General features: G+C 41.8%; 1 protein-coding gene across 20 annotated transcripts in view; it reads left to right on the top strand.

The window, feature by feature from the left end:
* The window catches only part of LOC109895530 (diacylglycerol kinase zeta-like), a 136,360-nt gene extending 122,823 nt beyond the window's left edge, over positions 1-13,537 (top strand). For all 20 annotated transcript variants that reach the window (XM_031830707.1, XM_031830709.1, XM_031830712.1 and 17 more), the window contains 6 exons: positions 1,396-1,430; positions 2,584-2,633; positions 3,193-3,313; positions 3,764-3,800; positions 3,960-4,059; positions 8,668-13,537. In XM_031830707.1, coding sequence (XP_031686567.1) covers positions 1,396-1,430; positions 2,584-2,633; positions 3,193-3,313; positions 3,764-3,800; positions 3,960-4,059; positions 8,668-8,784 — 460 coding nt within the window. In that variant the 3' untranslated portion in view covers positions 8,785-13,537. The remainder of the gene's footprint in view (positions 1-1,395; positions 1,431-2,583; positions 2,634-3,192; positions 3,314-3,763; positions 3,801-3,959; positions 4,060-8,667) is intronic.
* The last annotated feature ends 1,297 nt before the right edge of the window (positions 13,538-14,834 follow it).

The following is a 14,834-nucleotide window of genomic DNA, read 5'->3' as shown; positions in this document are numbered from 1 at the left end:
TGCTACAGAGGGTAGTGTGTACGGCCCAGTACATCACTGGGGCCAAGCTTCCTGCCATGCAGGACCTCTACATATACTAGGCGGTGTCAGAGGAAAGCCCAAAGAATTGTCAAAGACAAGTCATAGACTATTTTCTCTGCTTCCGCAGTCTTCCAAGTCTAGGACCTAAAGGCTCCTTAACAGCTTCTACCCCCAAGCCATAAGACTGCTGAACAATTGATCAAATGGCCACCGGATTATTTAAATTGACACCCCTCCCCCCATTTGTTTTTTTACACTGCTGCTACTTGCTGTTTATTGTCTGTGCATAGTCACTTCACCCCTACCTACATGTACAAATTACCTCAACTAACTTGTACCCCCGCACATTGACTCGGTACCGGTACCCCCCCGTATATAGCTTCGTTATTGTTGCTTTTTATTATTTTTTACTTAAGTTTATTTGGTCATTATTTTCTTAACTCTTTCTTGAACTGCACTGTTGTTTAAGGGGCTAGCATAGTAAGCATTTCACAGTAAGGTCTACACATGTTTTATTCGGGCGCGTGTGACAAATTAAAGTTTGCTTTGATTTGGTAGATGACCGTTATAGTATCTTTTCAAGCAGGGTTTTTTTAATTCTCAATGAATACAATGGTCTCTGACCCTCTAATGTTCTTGATATATTCACACCGTTCATACCCATTATTGTTTACGCCTTCTGCTCTGTGCTAATAACAAAGACGAAGAGCCAGTCTTAAGGCCAGCCTGAGAGAGGTGGGATTGACCAATCAGTAGGATAATTTGTCTGGTCAGTACAGGGCCTGCTCCTCGGACGGTCAGTCTCAGCTTCACTGTTCCTGCCTGTGTGCGTTTTGATGTTAGCCTTGTGTCAGTTCTCAGTGGATTAGTGTGTGTGGGGGATTTAGCTTCTGGCAAACAGACAGCCCAGCCAGGATCAGACAGTAACATAACCTGGAGTGACAGCAGGGAGGCCCAAGAGCTGCCTCTCTGTCCACTCACACTGCCCTACTGACACGGCTCTGTGTGTGTGTGTGTGTGTGTTTGGCTGAATGGAGGAGAGGGAGGGGGGAGCTCTTTTGGCTGCAAACACACGTATTAGAGTATTTTACCTTGGGCTAGTTGGCAGGCAAGGGACGCCTGGAAAAACAGAGCAAATCAGGGGACTGTCTAATTAACCACACCACCTCCCACCTGAACCAAAACCATGCAACCGAAGCAAGTCTTTTTTTGGGGACATTTGGTTTTGGGGATTTGGTTTGTTTTAGGTTTTTTCCTATCATGGATGTTTGCTATGAAAACCCAAGGGGTGTAGAGAGGTGGGCTTTACAAGCATTTTGTTTTGTGAACTGTTTTGTATTGCTTTAATCGTGTCTTGCTCTCTATCTCCCCCAGGTCGGAGCAGAATACACTGTGCAATACAGACAAAGGTAAAACAAACACACTTTGAATTGTTGCACTAGGTGATTATAAATTGACGCCGTTAACTTGGTGGATGTGGGTAAATCGGTGCCCACAATCAAGGTTTAACAAACTAAAATCCACCGCCAGCTAATTCCTGTCAGAATGAAGTTTCACTATGAATAATGTCGAACGATAAGAGCCTGATGCTTTTTTTTGAGCTGGATTCAAGAGGTGGCTAAAAATGTCTTAGCCTTTGTGGCCCTGCTTAAACAAACCCCCGGAAGTTCACCTGCCATCATTCGAAGGGTTTTACCCCCCCCCACCCACCATTTTTTTTTATTGGCACTTAAGATATGCATTTCACAGCATTTGAACTAGAGTGCTGCGGTGAAGGATTATTAAAATTCACAGGAAACACATTAGCATTCAAGTCCATCCCTCACGAAGATTCTGGCGTGAGCCCAGTCAGAATATATTCTCGAGACCTGACTTGGCATCTCTCGAGTTGTTTTCTAAAGGACAAAAAAACAAAATTTCCAGTATCAGCCCCATTCTAATTATGGTTGTTCAGCTCTGACAGCAGGATTCTAGAGCATACTGTATCTTCAGACGCAGACGTCGTGGTAGCAACTGTTTGACTTGCAGAGCTGGCTAACTGAGATTTGTGAGAATGCTGTGGGGAATTTTGAGCCGACTGTTTTCCTGCCTCGACGGAAAACATGCAGATGGGTGGATTAGGGTAAATAATCTACAAAGGGCAATTTGGTGCTTTCAACAAGGATTTTCCATATTGAGACTGAACCCAAGAACTCAACAGGCGCGAATGGGATTATCCGTGTTAATTTAAAACATTTCATGATCCAGTGTTTAAATACTGTCCCTCTACTGAAGGCAGCAACATGCATCTTGCTCTCGTTACTGTCCATGTTAGCTGAGTAAATAGATTGACAATGTTTTTGATGATCAATTCAGTTTGAGGTTCCTTTTCCCAAGACTGTCAGTCTTACATAAGTCATATAGTACTAAAACCAAACAAACAAGTGCCCCATAGAGAGCTATTCATGAACACTGGCACACTGCTCAGATCTTTCCCCAAAGGACACTGTCATGTATTATGGTCTGATGTTGTTATGACTACTGAATCTACAGCCTCCTTTCATATCTTATACCTCCTTACAGTATCACCGGAAGTGTTGATTGAATGTGTGAAGCGCAAAGACCATCTGAAGGTGAGTGGGAGCCACAGTGGCCATTGGATATGCACACTTCATATACAGTACCAGTCAAAAGTTTGGACACACCTACTCATTCAAGGGTTTTTATTTATTTTTACTATTTTCTACATTGTAGAATAATAGCGAAGACATCAAAACTATGAAATAACATATATGGAATAATTTAGTAACCAAAAAAGTGATGCTGGTTGAGTGAATGTCAAGAGTGTGCAAAGCTGTCATCAAGGCAAAGGGTGGCTACTTTGAAGAATCTCAAATATAAAATATATTTTGATTTGTTGCAAACTTTTCTACAATGTAAAAATTTAAGAAAAACCAAACCACTAATAGGTGTGTCCAAACTATTGACTGGTACATACTGTATAATGAATGTAGGCTCACTAGTTGATACATTCAACAAGGGAATGATGATCACTTCTGTCACAACGTTACCTCAGGGTAAGCATTTCTCTGGTCGGCAATGAATAAAAATGCAGTCTATTCCCCCATTCCTCTGGACATGCAGTCACTTTCCCCACGCCTCCAGTCATAACAATGTGCCCTCTTCTCCCAGCTGAAGGAACTGCACAAACTGGGAGCTGACCTGTCACTGCAGGACCCCTCAGGATGCACCCTGCTCCACTATGCTGTGGACACTGGTAGCAAGGAGACTGTCAAATACATCCTGGACAATGGTAGGGACGAGGCAATACACATTTATGTGTTCTATTTAAGTCTGTAGGTAGGACATCCCCCCCTCACAATACTGAATAATTCTGTGGGATTTCCCAAATTGAGTCTGTGACGCTCAAATATGAACTATGGATCAGAAGTTAACCCAGCACAGTATGCTCTATGTTTTTTGTGATAGTAGAATTATGTCCCAGGTGTGGAACGCCATATATTTGAGGGAAATGCGCACAGCGCGGGTACATCTCACTCTGTGTACTCTTGTTGTCGTTTATGGAGTCTTTCTTTCTCAACAACGAATGATACATTCCAATATTTGAAAAGGATATGTTTTCTGTCAGTCGTCCTACACCAGCTTTTTACTATTCTATAAAAGTAGTATCTTGGAGTGTTGTAATTGGTTTAGGGACATGCTTTGAAATGTCTCTTTTTCCCTGCCCCCTACCAACAAACAGCACCCACAGATATCCTGGATATTACAGAAAAGGAAAAGTAAGTTTAAGACATGGATTTTGAAATGCTCATTTTACACACAGTCTGTGTGATGTATCTAGTTAAAGTTTAAAATAGAAAGTTACACTCATTGGATTCCCCCTCTTTCTCCCTATCTCTTTCTTTATCTCTCTGTCTCTGTCTCTCTCTCTGTCTCAGTGGGGAGACAGTGTTGCACAAAGCAGCGTCACTGTGTCAGAGGACTATCTGTCACTACCTGGTAGAGGCAGGGGCATCCCTCATGAAGACAGACTTACAGGTGAGAGCAACGCTCCCTCTTCCCTCATTGTTTTACTCTTTATTTGGCCAAAAGAAACCAAGTTGATGCATAGGCTACCCCTGAGAAGTGTTTTATATGGGGCGGCAGGTAGCCTAGCGGTTAAGAGCATTGGGTCCGAAAGGTCGCTGGTTCGAATTCCCGACCGACTAGGTGAAAAATATGCAGTTGTGCCCTTGAGAAAGGCACTTAACCTTAATTGCTCTTCAAATCAAATCACATTTTACCACATGCTTACTTACGACCTCCTAACCAACAATGCAGATTTAAAAAAAAATATGAGTAAGAATTCAAAATAAAAGTAACAAGTAATTAAAGAGCAGCAGTAAAATAACAATAGCGAGACTATATACAGGGGGTACTGGTACAGAGTCAATGTGCGGGGACACCGGTTAATGGAGGTAATATGTACATGTACTGTAGGTAGAGTTATTAAAGTGGCTGCATAGATGATAACCGAAAGTTACAGTTGTGTAAAGGCAATGCAAATAGTCTGGGTAGCCATTTGATTAGATGTTCAGGAGTCTTATGGCTTGGTGGTTGAAGCTGTTTAGAAGCCTCTTGGACCTAGACTTGGTGCTCTGGTACCGCTTGCCGTGTGGTAGCTGAGAGAACAGTCTATGACTAGAGTGGCTGGAGTCTTTGACAATTTTTAGGGCCTTCCTCAGACACCTCCTGGTGTAGAGGTCCTGGATGGCAGGAAGCCTGGCCCCAGTGATGTACTGGGCCATACGCACTACCCTCTGTAGTGCCTTGCGGTCGGAGGCCGAGCAGTTGCCATACCAGGCAGTGATGCAACCGTTCAGGATACTCTCGATGGTGCAGCTGTAGAACCTTTTGAGGATCTGAGGACCCATGCCAAATCCTTTCAGTCTCCTGAGGGCGAATAGGTTTTGTTGTGCCCTCTTCACGATTGTCTTGTGTGCTTGGACCATGTTAGTTTGTTGGTGATATGAACACCAAGGAACTTGAAACTCACAACCTGCTCCACTACATCCCAGTCGATGAGAATGGGGGTGTGCTCGGTCCTCTATTTCCTATAGTCCACAATCATCTCCTTTGTCTTGATCACGTTGAGGGAGAGGTTGTTGTCCTGACACCACACAGCCAGGTCTCTGACCTCCTCCCTATAGGCCGTCTCGTTGTTCTCGGTGATCAGGCCTACCACTGTTTTGTCATTGGCAAACTTAAAGATGGTGTTGGAGTCATACCTGGCCATGCAGTCATGCGTGAACAGGGAGTACAGAAGGGGACTGAGCATGCACCCTTGAGGGGCCCCTGTGTTGAGGATCAGCGTGGCGGATGTGTTGTTACCTACTCTTACCACCTGGGGGCGACCCGTCAGGAAGTCCAGAATCCAGTTGCAGAGGGAGGTGTTTAGTCCCAGGTTCCTTAGCTTATTGATGAGCTTTGAGGGCACTATGGTGTTGAACGCTGAGCTCTAGTCAATGAATAGCATTCTCACGTAGGTGTTCCTTTTGTCCAGGTGGGAAAGGGCAGTGTGGAGTGCAATATAGATTGCATCATCTGTGGATCTGTTGGGGCGGTATGCAAATTGGAGTGGGTCTAGGGTTTCTGGGATAATGGTGTTACACATCCTGTTAATCCGTCTTGTGAATGTTGACCTGTTTGACCTGTGTCACTGGGCAGCTCTCGGCTGTGCTTCCCTTTGTAGTCGATGACTGATATGGTGTACTCCTCAATGCCATCGGAGGAATCCCGGAACATGTTCCAGTCTGTGATAGCAAAACAGTCCTGTAGCTTAGCATCTGCTTCATCTGACCGCTTTTTTATTGATCTCGTCACTGGTGCTTCCTGCTTTAATTTTAGCTTGTAAGCAGGAATCAGGAGGATAGATTTATGGTCAGATCTGCCAAAATTAGGGCGAGGGAGAGCTTTGTACGCGTCTCTGTGTGTGGAGCAAAGGCGGGTTTTTTTTCCCTCTGGTTGCACATTTAACATGCTGATAGAAATTTAGTAAAACGGATTTAAATTTCCCTGCATTAAATTTCCCGGCCACTAGGAGCGCCGCCTCTGGGTGAGCGTTTTCTTGTTTGCTTATGGCGGAATACAGCTCATTCAGTGCGTCTTTGTGCCAGCATCAGTCTGTGGTGGTATGTAGACAGCTATGAAAAATACAGAAGAAAATTATTTAGGTAGATTGTGTGGTCTACAACTTACTCTATCTCAGGCGAGCAAAACCTTGAGACTTCCTTAGATATCGTGCACTAGCTGTTGTTCACTGTTCGCTGTTCTGTCCTGCCAGTAAAACATATAACCAGCCAGCTGTCTGTTGATAATGTCGTCATTCAGCCATGACTACGTGAGGCATAAGATATTATAGTTTTGAATATCCCGTTGGTAGTTTAATCTTCCGCATAGGTCGTCGATTTTATTATACAAAGATTGCACGTTTTCTAGCAGAATGGAAGGAAGTGGGGGTTTATTCGATTGCTTACGAATTCTCCGAAGGCAGCCTGCCCTCTGGCCCCTTTTTCTCCGCTTTCTCTTCATGCAAATGACGGGGATCTGGGCCTGTTCCCAGGGAAGCAGTATATCATTCACGTCGGGCTCGACGGACTCGTTAAAGGAAAAAAAGGATTCTGCCTGTCCCGTGGTAAGTAATCGCAGTTCTGATGCCCAGAAGTTATTTTTAGTCATAAGAGACGGTAGTAGCAACAATATTACAAACTAAGTTTTAAAAAATAAGTTGCAAAGAAACTAACAAAAAAACACAATTGGTTAGGAATACGTAAAACGTCAGCCTTGTTCTCCAGCGGCATCTTAAGAGGGGTAAGTTACTCTGGATAAGAGCATCTGCTAAATTACTCAAATGTAAAATGGATAAGTGGTGGGTATAGAATGGCCTAATCATCATCCAGAAGGAAAATTAGCTTGTCTTTCTTATGACACGCTAATTGTGCACCGGGTGGGGGAGCATTACAGCGGTGCCCTATACATCCCCTCTGAACCAAACTAGCCAGATGTCAATTAAAGTACTTACCTCCAAGTGGCTCCACCATAAAATATCTTATGTGTTTACCCTCTCCTGCAGATTGCCAAATGGATACATTTGTTTAAAATACCATCGACAGTGTGTGGAAGGCAGTTGGAACACAAGGCTTTCATTTTTTACTACAGTATTTCACAAGATCCTCCTTCTGAAGACCTCACAGCTGGTTTTTATCTCAGATTTCTGTCCTGGAAGGCTCAGACTACCAGATTTAAGATGTCTTGAGTTTCATGTCAAGGCTTGAAGAATTTTCCTATCCAAACTCTCACTGCACATGGTGTGTCTGCAATGTAGTCTCTCTCATAAGCAACTGACAGAATGCTTGAGATTACTGTAGCCCATGACACTCAGCTCTCTGTCTGTCTGTCTGTCTGTCTGTCTGTCTGTCTGTCTGTCTGTCTGTCTGTCTGTCTGTCTGTCTGTCTGTCTGTCTGTCTGTCTGTCTGTCTGTCTGTCTGTCTGTCTGTCTCTGTCTGTCTCTGTCTGTCTGTCTCTGTCTGTCTCTGTCTGTCTCTGTCTGTCTCTGTCTGTCTCTGTCTGTCTGTCTCTGTCTGTCTGTCTCTGTCTGTCTCTGTCTGTCTCTGTCTGTCTGTCTGTCTGTCTGTCTGTCTGTCTGTCTGTCTGTCTGTCTGTCTGTCTGTCTGTCTGTCTGTCCAAGCAATGATGAAAAATGTAATCTTGCAGGATTTGGGGCACGTCTGATACATACCCTGTGGCCTTGGGGTGCAGTTCAGCCTGGCTTTCTTTCCTCTCCTCTATCTCTTCATCCTCCCACCCTTTCTGCCTGTCGGTCTCTTTCTCACTCACGATACATTCACTCTTGGCCTTGAGACATCAGCATATCTTAGCAATGACTTTTCCTATCTTTTTATCTCAACATCTCACCATGTTCTCTTTTCTTTTTCGCTTGAGTTTTTTTGGGCTCTAGCTCTTCAAAAAAACAAGAAATTAGAAATAATTGGGTTTTGTGAAGCTATTTCTTAAATAGTTCCCCAGTGGCACAGCGGTCTAAGGCACTGCATTTCAGTGCTAGAGGCGTCACTATAGACCCTCGTTCGATCCTGGGCTGTATCACATCCGGCCTTGATTGGGAGTCCCATAGGGCGGTGCACAATTGTCCCAGCATCGTCCAGGTTTGGCCGGGGTAGGCCATCATTGTAAATAAGAATTTGTTCTTAACTAACTTGGCTAGTTAAATCAAGGTTAAATAAAACATTAGAAAATGGTACAGTAGCTCTTGGATGAATCTGAAAACTTTTCAGTCTAAAAACATTCTAGATTTGCTTTTGCACACAGACAAACAAACATTTGGTGCATATTCACCGTTGATAACTGGAAATATTACTAAAACATGATAATCTGAATGCAAATGATTCGTACGTCTCAAAAATAGTTGCAGACTGTACTTTGCAGACTGGTCTTTGCAGACTGGTCTTTGCAGACTGGTCTTTGCAGACTGGTCTTTGACTCTGCGGCTTGATGTTCAAACGTCAGGAGAAATAGATGCTGCCTTAATTAAAGTTGGGTTCTTCATTGCAGTCTTTTATGTTGAGCAAATTGCCTCTCTTTTGCTGCAGGGTGACACACCAAAGCATCGTGCAGAGAAGGCCAAGGATGCAGAGCTGGCTGCCTACCTGGAGAACCGGCAGCACTACCAGATGATCCAGAGAGAGGACCAGGAGACAGCTGTGTGACCTCCCTCTGCTCCCTGACCTCCAGCACCACTTCCCTATAACCCTGTGCCAAAACTACTTTAGCTAAAAGAGGAAACTCACCAGAGAAGATGGTTAAAAGATCGCCAGTGTTGTATTCTCCTGCTAGGGAGTTGGTTGGAATCCTACCAGATGAGAGGTCTTAAAGGTCCATCATGTGAGGTGCTTGTGACCAGTGGACTTGATTATTGCACTGCCAAAAGAAGCTGTTTTGTGTCGGAACGCTGGGAAGAGATGGCACTTCTGTTACATTTTTTTTTCTCCCCAGGTTGTGTTGCGCTTGCGATCCACCTAGACTGAATGTTGAATTTTGCTCCAAGGTTTTTAGGACAGGAGCTTGGGTAACTGAATGTCCAGGTCATTGTATTATTATACTCTCCGATGGAGCTGTATCTCTCTGTGTCTATAAACAGCAGCATGAGCGTTTCAACTGTACGGATCACAATGACTCAGTAGATTTCAAAAGGGTATGAACACTCTGATCTGTAGGCCAGCTGTCTTTTAAGGCTACCAAAAATGACATTATTTGGATTACGGTTTTATTTGTTTGTTGTACATTATTATAATTTGTTGACTGATTTGTCCACCCATAATGCAGTGTGATGGTATCAAACTATCCACGAAGGTGGGGAATTTTACACGTAATAGTTTTCTCATCACCAAACAATTTTGAATTGAATAAATCAATATTGTTCTACTTTATGATCACTTGGCAAATGTTTATTTTATTTCTTAGTTTTAATAAGGATATTTGGTACTGTACACTTATCGTACGTAGTAGCTCTGTGTTAAAGCAGTTTATGCACTGCAGCTCCAATTGCCTTGATTTTCTTATTTTGTTGGCTGATTAGTTTGTATTTAATGTACTTAATTAAGTCATGGTGTATTTTAATTGCATTTTTAAGCAGATTGATGTTTATATAATTTGTACATACTATAAATTTAAAATGTTTTGTGTTTGGTCATTATTTACTATAAAAAATGTGCATTTGATAATTATTATTTTCTGAACTACAAAGCATTTCTTTTCTTGTGACAGAAGTCAAAGGCGTATTTATTCACCTCAACATTTTTTACAGATCCTTAACATGCACATGAAGCGGTTAAATTATGTTCAGCAAACTCAAAAATGTTCTGAAGGTTTGAGTTGTCAAATTTACAGGGTGGATGTTGTTGTTTTTTTACATACAAAAATAATAAGTTGTCTTCACACAAACCAATCGTTTGTGGTTGCTATTTATTTTCCATAGTTATAATCTGTTAAAATTTGACTGGCCATTTAAACCAGCAATATAATTCAACTTAAGTTATAAAGACCTGTGATTCATTTAAATGGTGTTATATTGTGTAGAGAGTGATGGGAAGGAATTGGTCTCATTCCGAAAGCTATCCTACATTTTAACTAGTTTAATGTAGCACCACAGTAACTGTGGATCGACTGCTATTTGAAATTAGTTGTTTCTCTGGATGTTTTTTCTCATTATTTAATCACTAAACATCCTTGTAAGACGTCCTTGTAAACACATTAACAAGGTATACTTTCATATACACATTTTTTATTGTGTTTGTTGTCTAAAGTTTATAGTTTTGACCTTCAAACAACCAATAATGCCAACTAAGATGCATTTCATTGTAAATAATAGCTGTTCTCTATTATGGCCAGATACATGAATAAATGTAGCACTGAATCAGTTGCTGTGATGGGAAATATGTTGTCAATGAAAGCCCTCGAGTGTTTCTAATGCCAGACTGAAAATAAGGTATTTTTGATTTGATTATGAAAAGTAAATGAATTGTGTAGTTATACATCAGTTATTACGCCTCGTACATAATCATATGTTCTCACTGAATATTTTGGGGGTCCACTTTTTTATTTTATTACATTTTTAACAATAGAAACATCCACATGCAGACGCACACAAACATCCAAAACATCACGCCTGCCCAGACCAACCTGCTCACCACCCCCAGCTCCAGCGCCCGCATCACTTTCCGCCACATAGCCTCAAACTGCACCATATAGCCTCAAACTGCACCATTTTGTTTCATGGTCACACTGATTGTCAGCATTTTCAATAATGAAGACCGTAGGCCCCCTTTTAGTTGACTTCACCATAGTTGAATTATGTTAGCCTTGACGCTGAGAAGATTAGATATCATTTGAGGCATTTATGATTATACTGCATTCTGAAAGAGGTGCATATTTGAATAGGTATTGTAACATATATCCTCCTGTTCAGAGACTGACATGGAGATGTAGGAAATGTCCTTGCATTTGTATTATTTGGATGTATATTAACATTCCCTCATCAATCTACACACAATGCACCATAATGACAAAGCAAAAACAGGGGTTTAGACATTTTTGCAAATGTATTAAAAAATAAAAAGTACTATTCAGACCCTTTACTCAGTGCTTTGTTGAAGGACCTTTGGCAACGATTACAGCCTCGAGTCTTCTTGGGTATGACGCTACAAGCTTGGCACACCTGTATTTGGGGAGTTTCTCCCATTCTTCTCTGCAGATCCTCTCAACCTCTGTCATGCTGGATGGGGAGTGTTGTTGCACAGCTATTTTCAGGTCTCTCCAGATATGTTTGAGCCGGGCTCTGGGGGCCACTCAAGGACATTCAGAGACTTGTCCAAAAGCCATTCCTGCGTTGTCTTGGCTGTGTGCTTAGGATATTTGTCCTGTTGGAAGGTGAACCTTCGCCCCAGTCTGAGGTCCTGAGAGCTCTGGGGCAGCTTTTCATCAAGGATCTCTGTACTTTGCTCTGTTCATCTTTCCCTCAATCCTGACTAGTCTCCCAGTCCCTGCCGCTGAAAAATATCCCACAGCATGATGCTGCCACCACCATGCTTAACCATAGGGATGGCACCAGGTTTCCTCCAGATATGACACTTGGCATTCAGGCCAAAGAGTTCAGTCTTGGTTTCATCAAACCAGAGAATCTTGTTTCTGATGGTCTGAGTTAAGTGCCTTTTGGCTAACTCCAAGCGGGCTGTCATGTGCCTTTTACTGACAGGTGTGTGCCTTTCCAATCATGTCCAATTAATTTACTTTACTCTAATCAAGTTGTAGAAACATCTCAAGGATGATCAATGGAAACAGGATGCACCTGAGCCCAATTTTCTTGTCTCAGCACAGGGTCTGAATATTCATGTAAAGAAGGTATTTCAGTTTTTAAATGTTAATACATCTGCAACAAAAAAAAGAATACTTTTTTCTTTATCATTATGGGGTATTGTATGTAGCTTGATGAGAAAAAAATAATACATTTTAGAATAAGGCTGTAACATAACAAAATGTGTGAAAAGTCTGAATAAGGGGTCTGAGTACTTTCTGAATGCACTGTGTCCAAACCTACCACTGGAATTAAACAAGCCAAAATATACAGAGGAAAACATTGCTCAAACATTTTACCTTCTGAAAGTCAGAGACACTTGTTGAATAAGTAAGACTGCTCATGATTCATCTTGACATCACCAAAGGGGTGACACATTTATTAACAATCATGCCTCTTTTGATATCCCAGTGAAAGTTGCCTTTCTGTCGTCTATGATCTACCATCTTGTACCAGTTTCATCAGAAAATATTTTAACAGCAGAGGAAAGGCCAAACAGCACATGTAGTACAAAGTGACCTCTTGAAATAGAGTTGAATAGCCTCAGCCTTAGTAGTAGTAAGTTGTGTGTGCTTGTGCGTATACAGATTTGAATCTGGCCCAGAGACATGCTGGCACTTGCAAAGCTATTTTTTGGGAAGTCCATCGCTCCATAATGAGTTTTGCTGTTGTCGTGTAGTTTTCTGTACATTAACTCAACCATTTCAACATCTCACATTGTCACCGTAGCTTTGTGTACTGACTTTACCCATAGTTCACTTTGAACAGAAAAGACATGGCTATTATTATCAGACACCATTTCATGTGCCATGAGCTCTGTCCTGTTATGGTGTGTACAAGAAAACACTTCCCATACTGGAGCTGTTATCTCCAATTGACTTATTAGCCTTCAAACAGAAATTGAAGTTCTGTTTGAAATGACACAAATTCCCCAACATGATATTTGATATGCTAATCTAAAGATGCGCTACGTTCCCACTTTCCATGTTGTCGATTACTGCAAAGAGCACCCTCTCCCATCATCCTCTCCGTATGTCCACTGGTTTTAATTGTACTATATTCTTAAAGGTTCAGTAGATATCCACAGTCTTTGAATTACATACAAGTGGAAAGTGCTCTTTGGAATGGCAGGAGCGTGGAACTACCAATGCTATATCTGCATGAATGAGAACTTTACAATGTTTGTTTTTTTAATTTGCAAGCATAAAACAAGACTTGTAGCTACAAAAAAACTTGAATGAGTGCAATGCAGGCATGGGGCTTACAGTGGCTGAATGGGGTCAGACAACTTCATTTTTAAAGGAGCTACAGTAGACCAAGGAATGGTAGTTTATGTATATTATCTGTGCGTTATTTTGAGTTGCTGTGCAATTCAGGGCAAGAGTATCTATTGCAATTCTTTTTTTTTAAATAGAGAGAACTGTGCAATATGCATTTTTCTTTATTAAAAAATGTATTTTATTTTTTACTTGATATAGTGACCAAAATGTGATGGACAGACTGGTGTGCAATGTTGACGATATCAATCTGTGTATTTGTTTCTATTGGCACATGTTTTTGTTATTGTCTGATTGGGGAGAGAAAAAAAATAAAGGATGGTACTTAAACAACTGTATTTATTGTCATTACTTTCTAGTGAGTGTTGATTGTATTCGTCCAGTCAGTAAAAGTGCACTCTTTAATAACCCGCCATTTGTATGAGATCATATTAACACTTATCATCTACCTCAGGTGACTGCAGGGGATGATTGTTACTGTAGACCGACTGATAGGTGTTCTGCTGCCTGTAATGTCTTGTCCTTCACCAACCAGAAAAGAATGGAGTCCCACCTCCTAGGCTTTGATGGTCCAACCCAGTGAGGCAAACTGTCATTTTGTGTATGTAGAATGTCTGAAGGAAAGTCAAAATGGTATTTAATGCCTCTGTGTTGCAACATGCAATGTGTTTGAAAATGATGAGTCATGTTAGTCAGAACTGATTCATAGTGCATCATCTGAAGTGATTAAATACTGTAATTGGATACTGACTAGTTACTTCTGGATGTTGTATTGGATGTGTGTTTATCAGTCTGGTCCATTTGTGAAACTGAACAGCTGTTTTCTCCTCCTAGCTCTGACTCATTGTTGGCATGCTATCCAACTGGCAATTGGAAATGTCCCTATCTATGGTTCAGATTCTGGTCGGATCGCTATTGTGGCCCCGACTCACCTCGCCTGCCCTCCTGGGATTACCCAATCACATGGCCTGAGGTCACAGAGTCATCTTGGATATACTGTACATCGATACTAAATAACATGTAGACATGTATTTCATCAGTACAGTCATCTGGTTCTTGAAAATGTGGTGATGTCCGGTAAAACACTGCTAGCCTATCTAGGCACCACACTGTTACTCTGCCATATGGCCGAGCATATGCTTATACCAGAGGAGGCTGGTGGGAGGAGCTACAGGAGGACGGGCTCATTGTATATGGCTGAAATTGAATACATGGTCAAAACATGTGGTTTCCATATGTTTGGTGTGTTTGACACCATTCCATTAATTCCATTACGGTCTTTACAATGAGCTGTCCTCCTATAGCTCCTCCCACCAGCCTCCTCCTGGCTCACACGTGGTGTTTATAAATGGCTCTTATCCAGGGTCCCTATCTAATGGCAGCTGTTGTGTGACAACAAGCTCTCTGGGTACATAATCAGGGTGGCCAAGAATTCTAGGTCTAATGATTGTTCAATCCCTCCTGTCCTCCTGTAAACCATTTACTGTGGTGGTGCTGTTAAAACATTTATGATGCATACATCCCTAGGCATTCTGTAGGCACCATAGAATAGTAGTATCTGTCTATAGTAGGTAGTCTGAGCATATCATTCTGCTTTCCTTTCTCTGTGATAATGTCTGGTGGTGAAATT

The sequence above is a fragment of the Oncorhynchus kisutch genome, linkage group LG8 (genome assembly GCF_002021735.2).
Source record: "Oncorhynchus kisutch isolate 150728-3 linkage group LG8, Okis_V2, whole genome shotgun sequence".
Classification (NCBI taxonomy): domain Eukaryota; kingdom Metazoa; phylum Chordata; class Actinopteri; order Salmoniformes; family Salmonidae; genus Oncorhynchus; species Oncorhynchus kisutch.
Note: the sequence above shows the minus strand (reverse complement) of the source record. Positions and strands in the feature narration are given on the sequence as shown.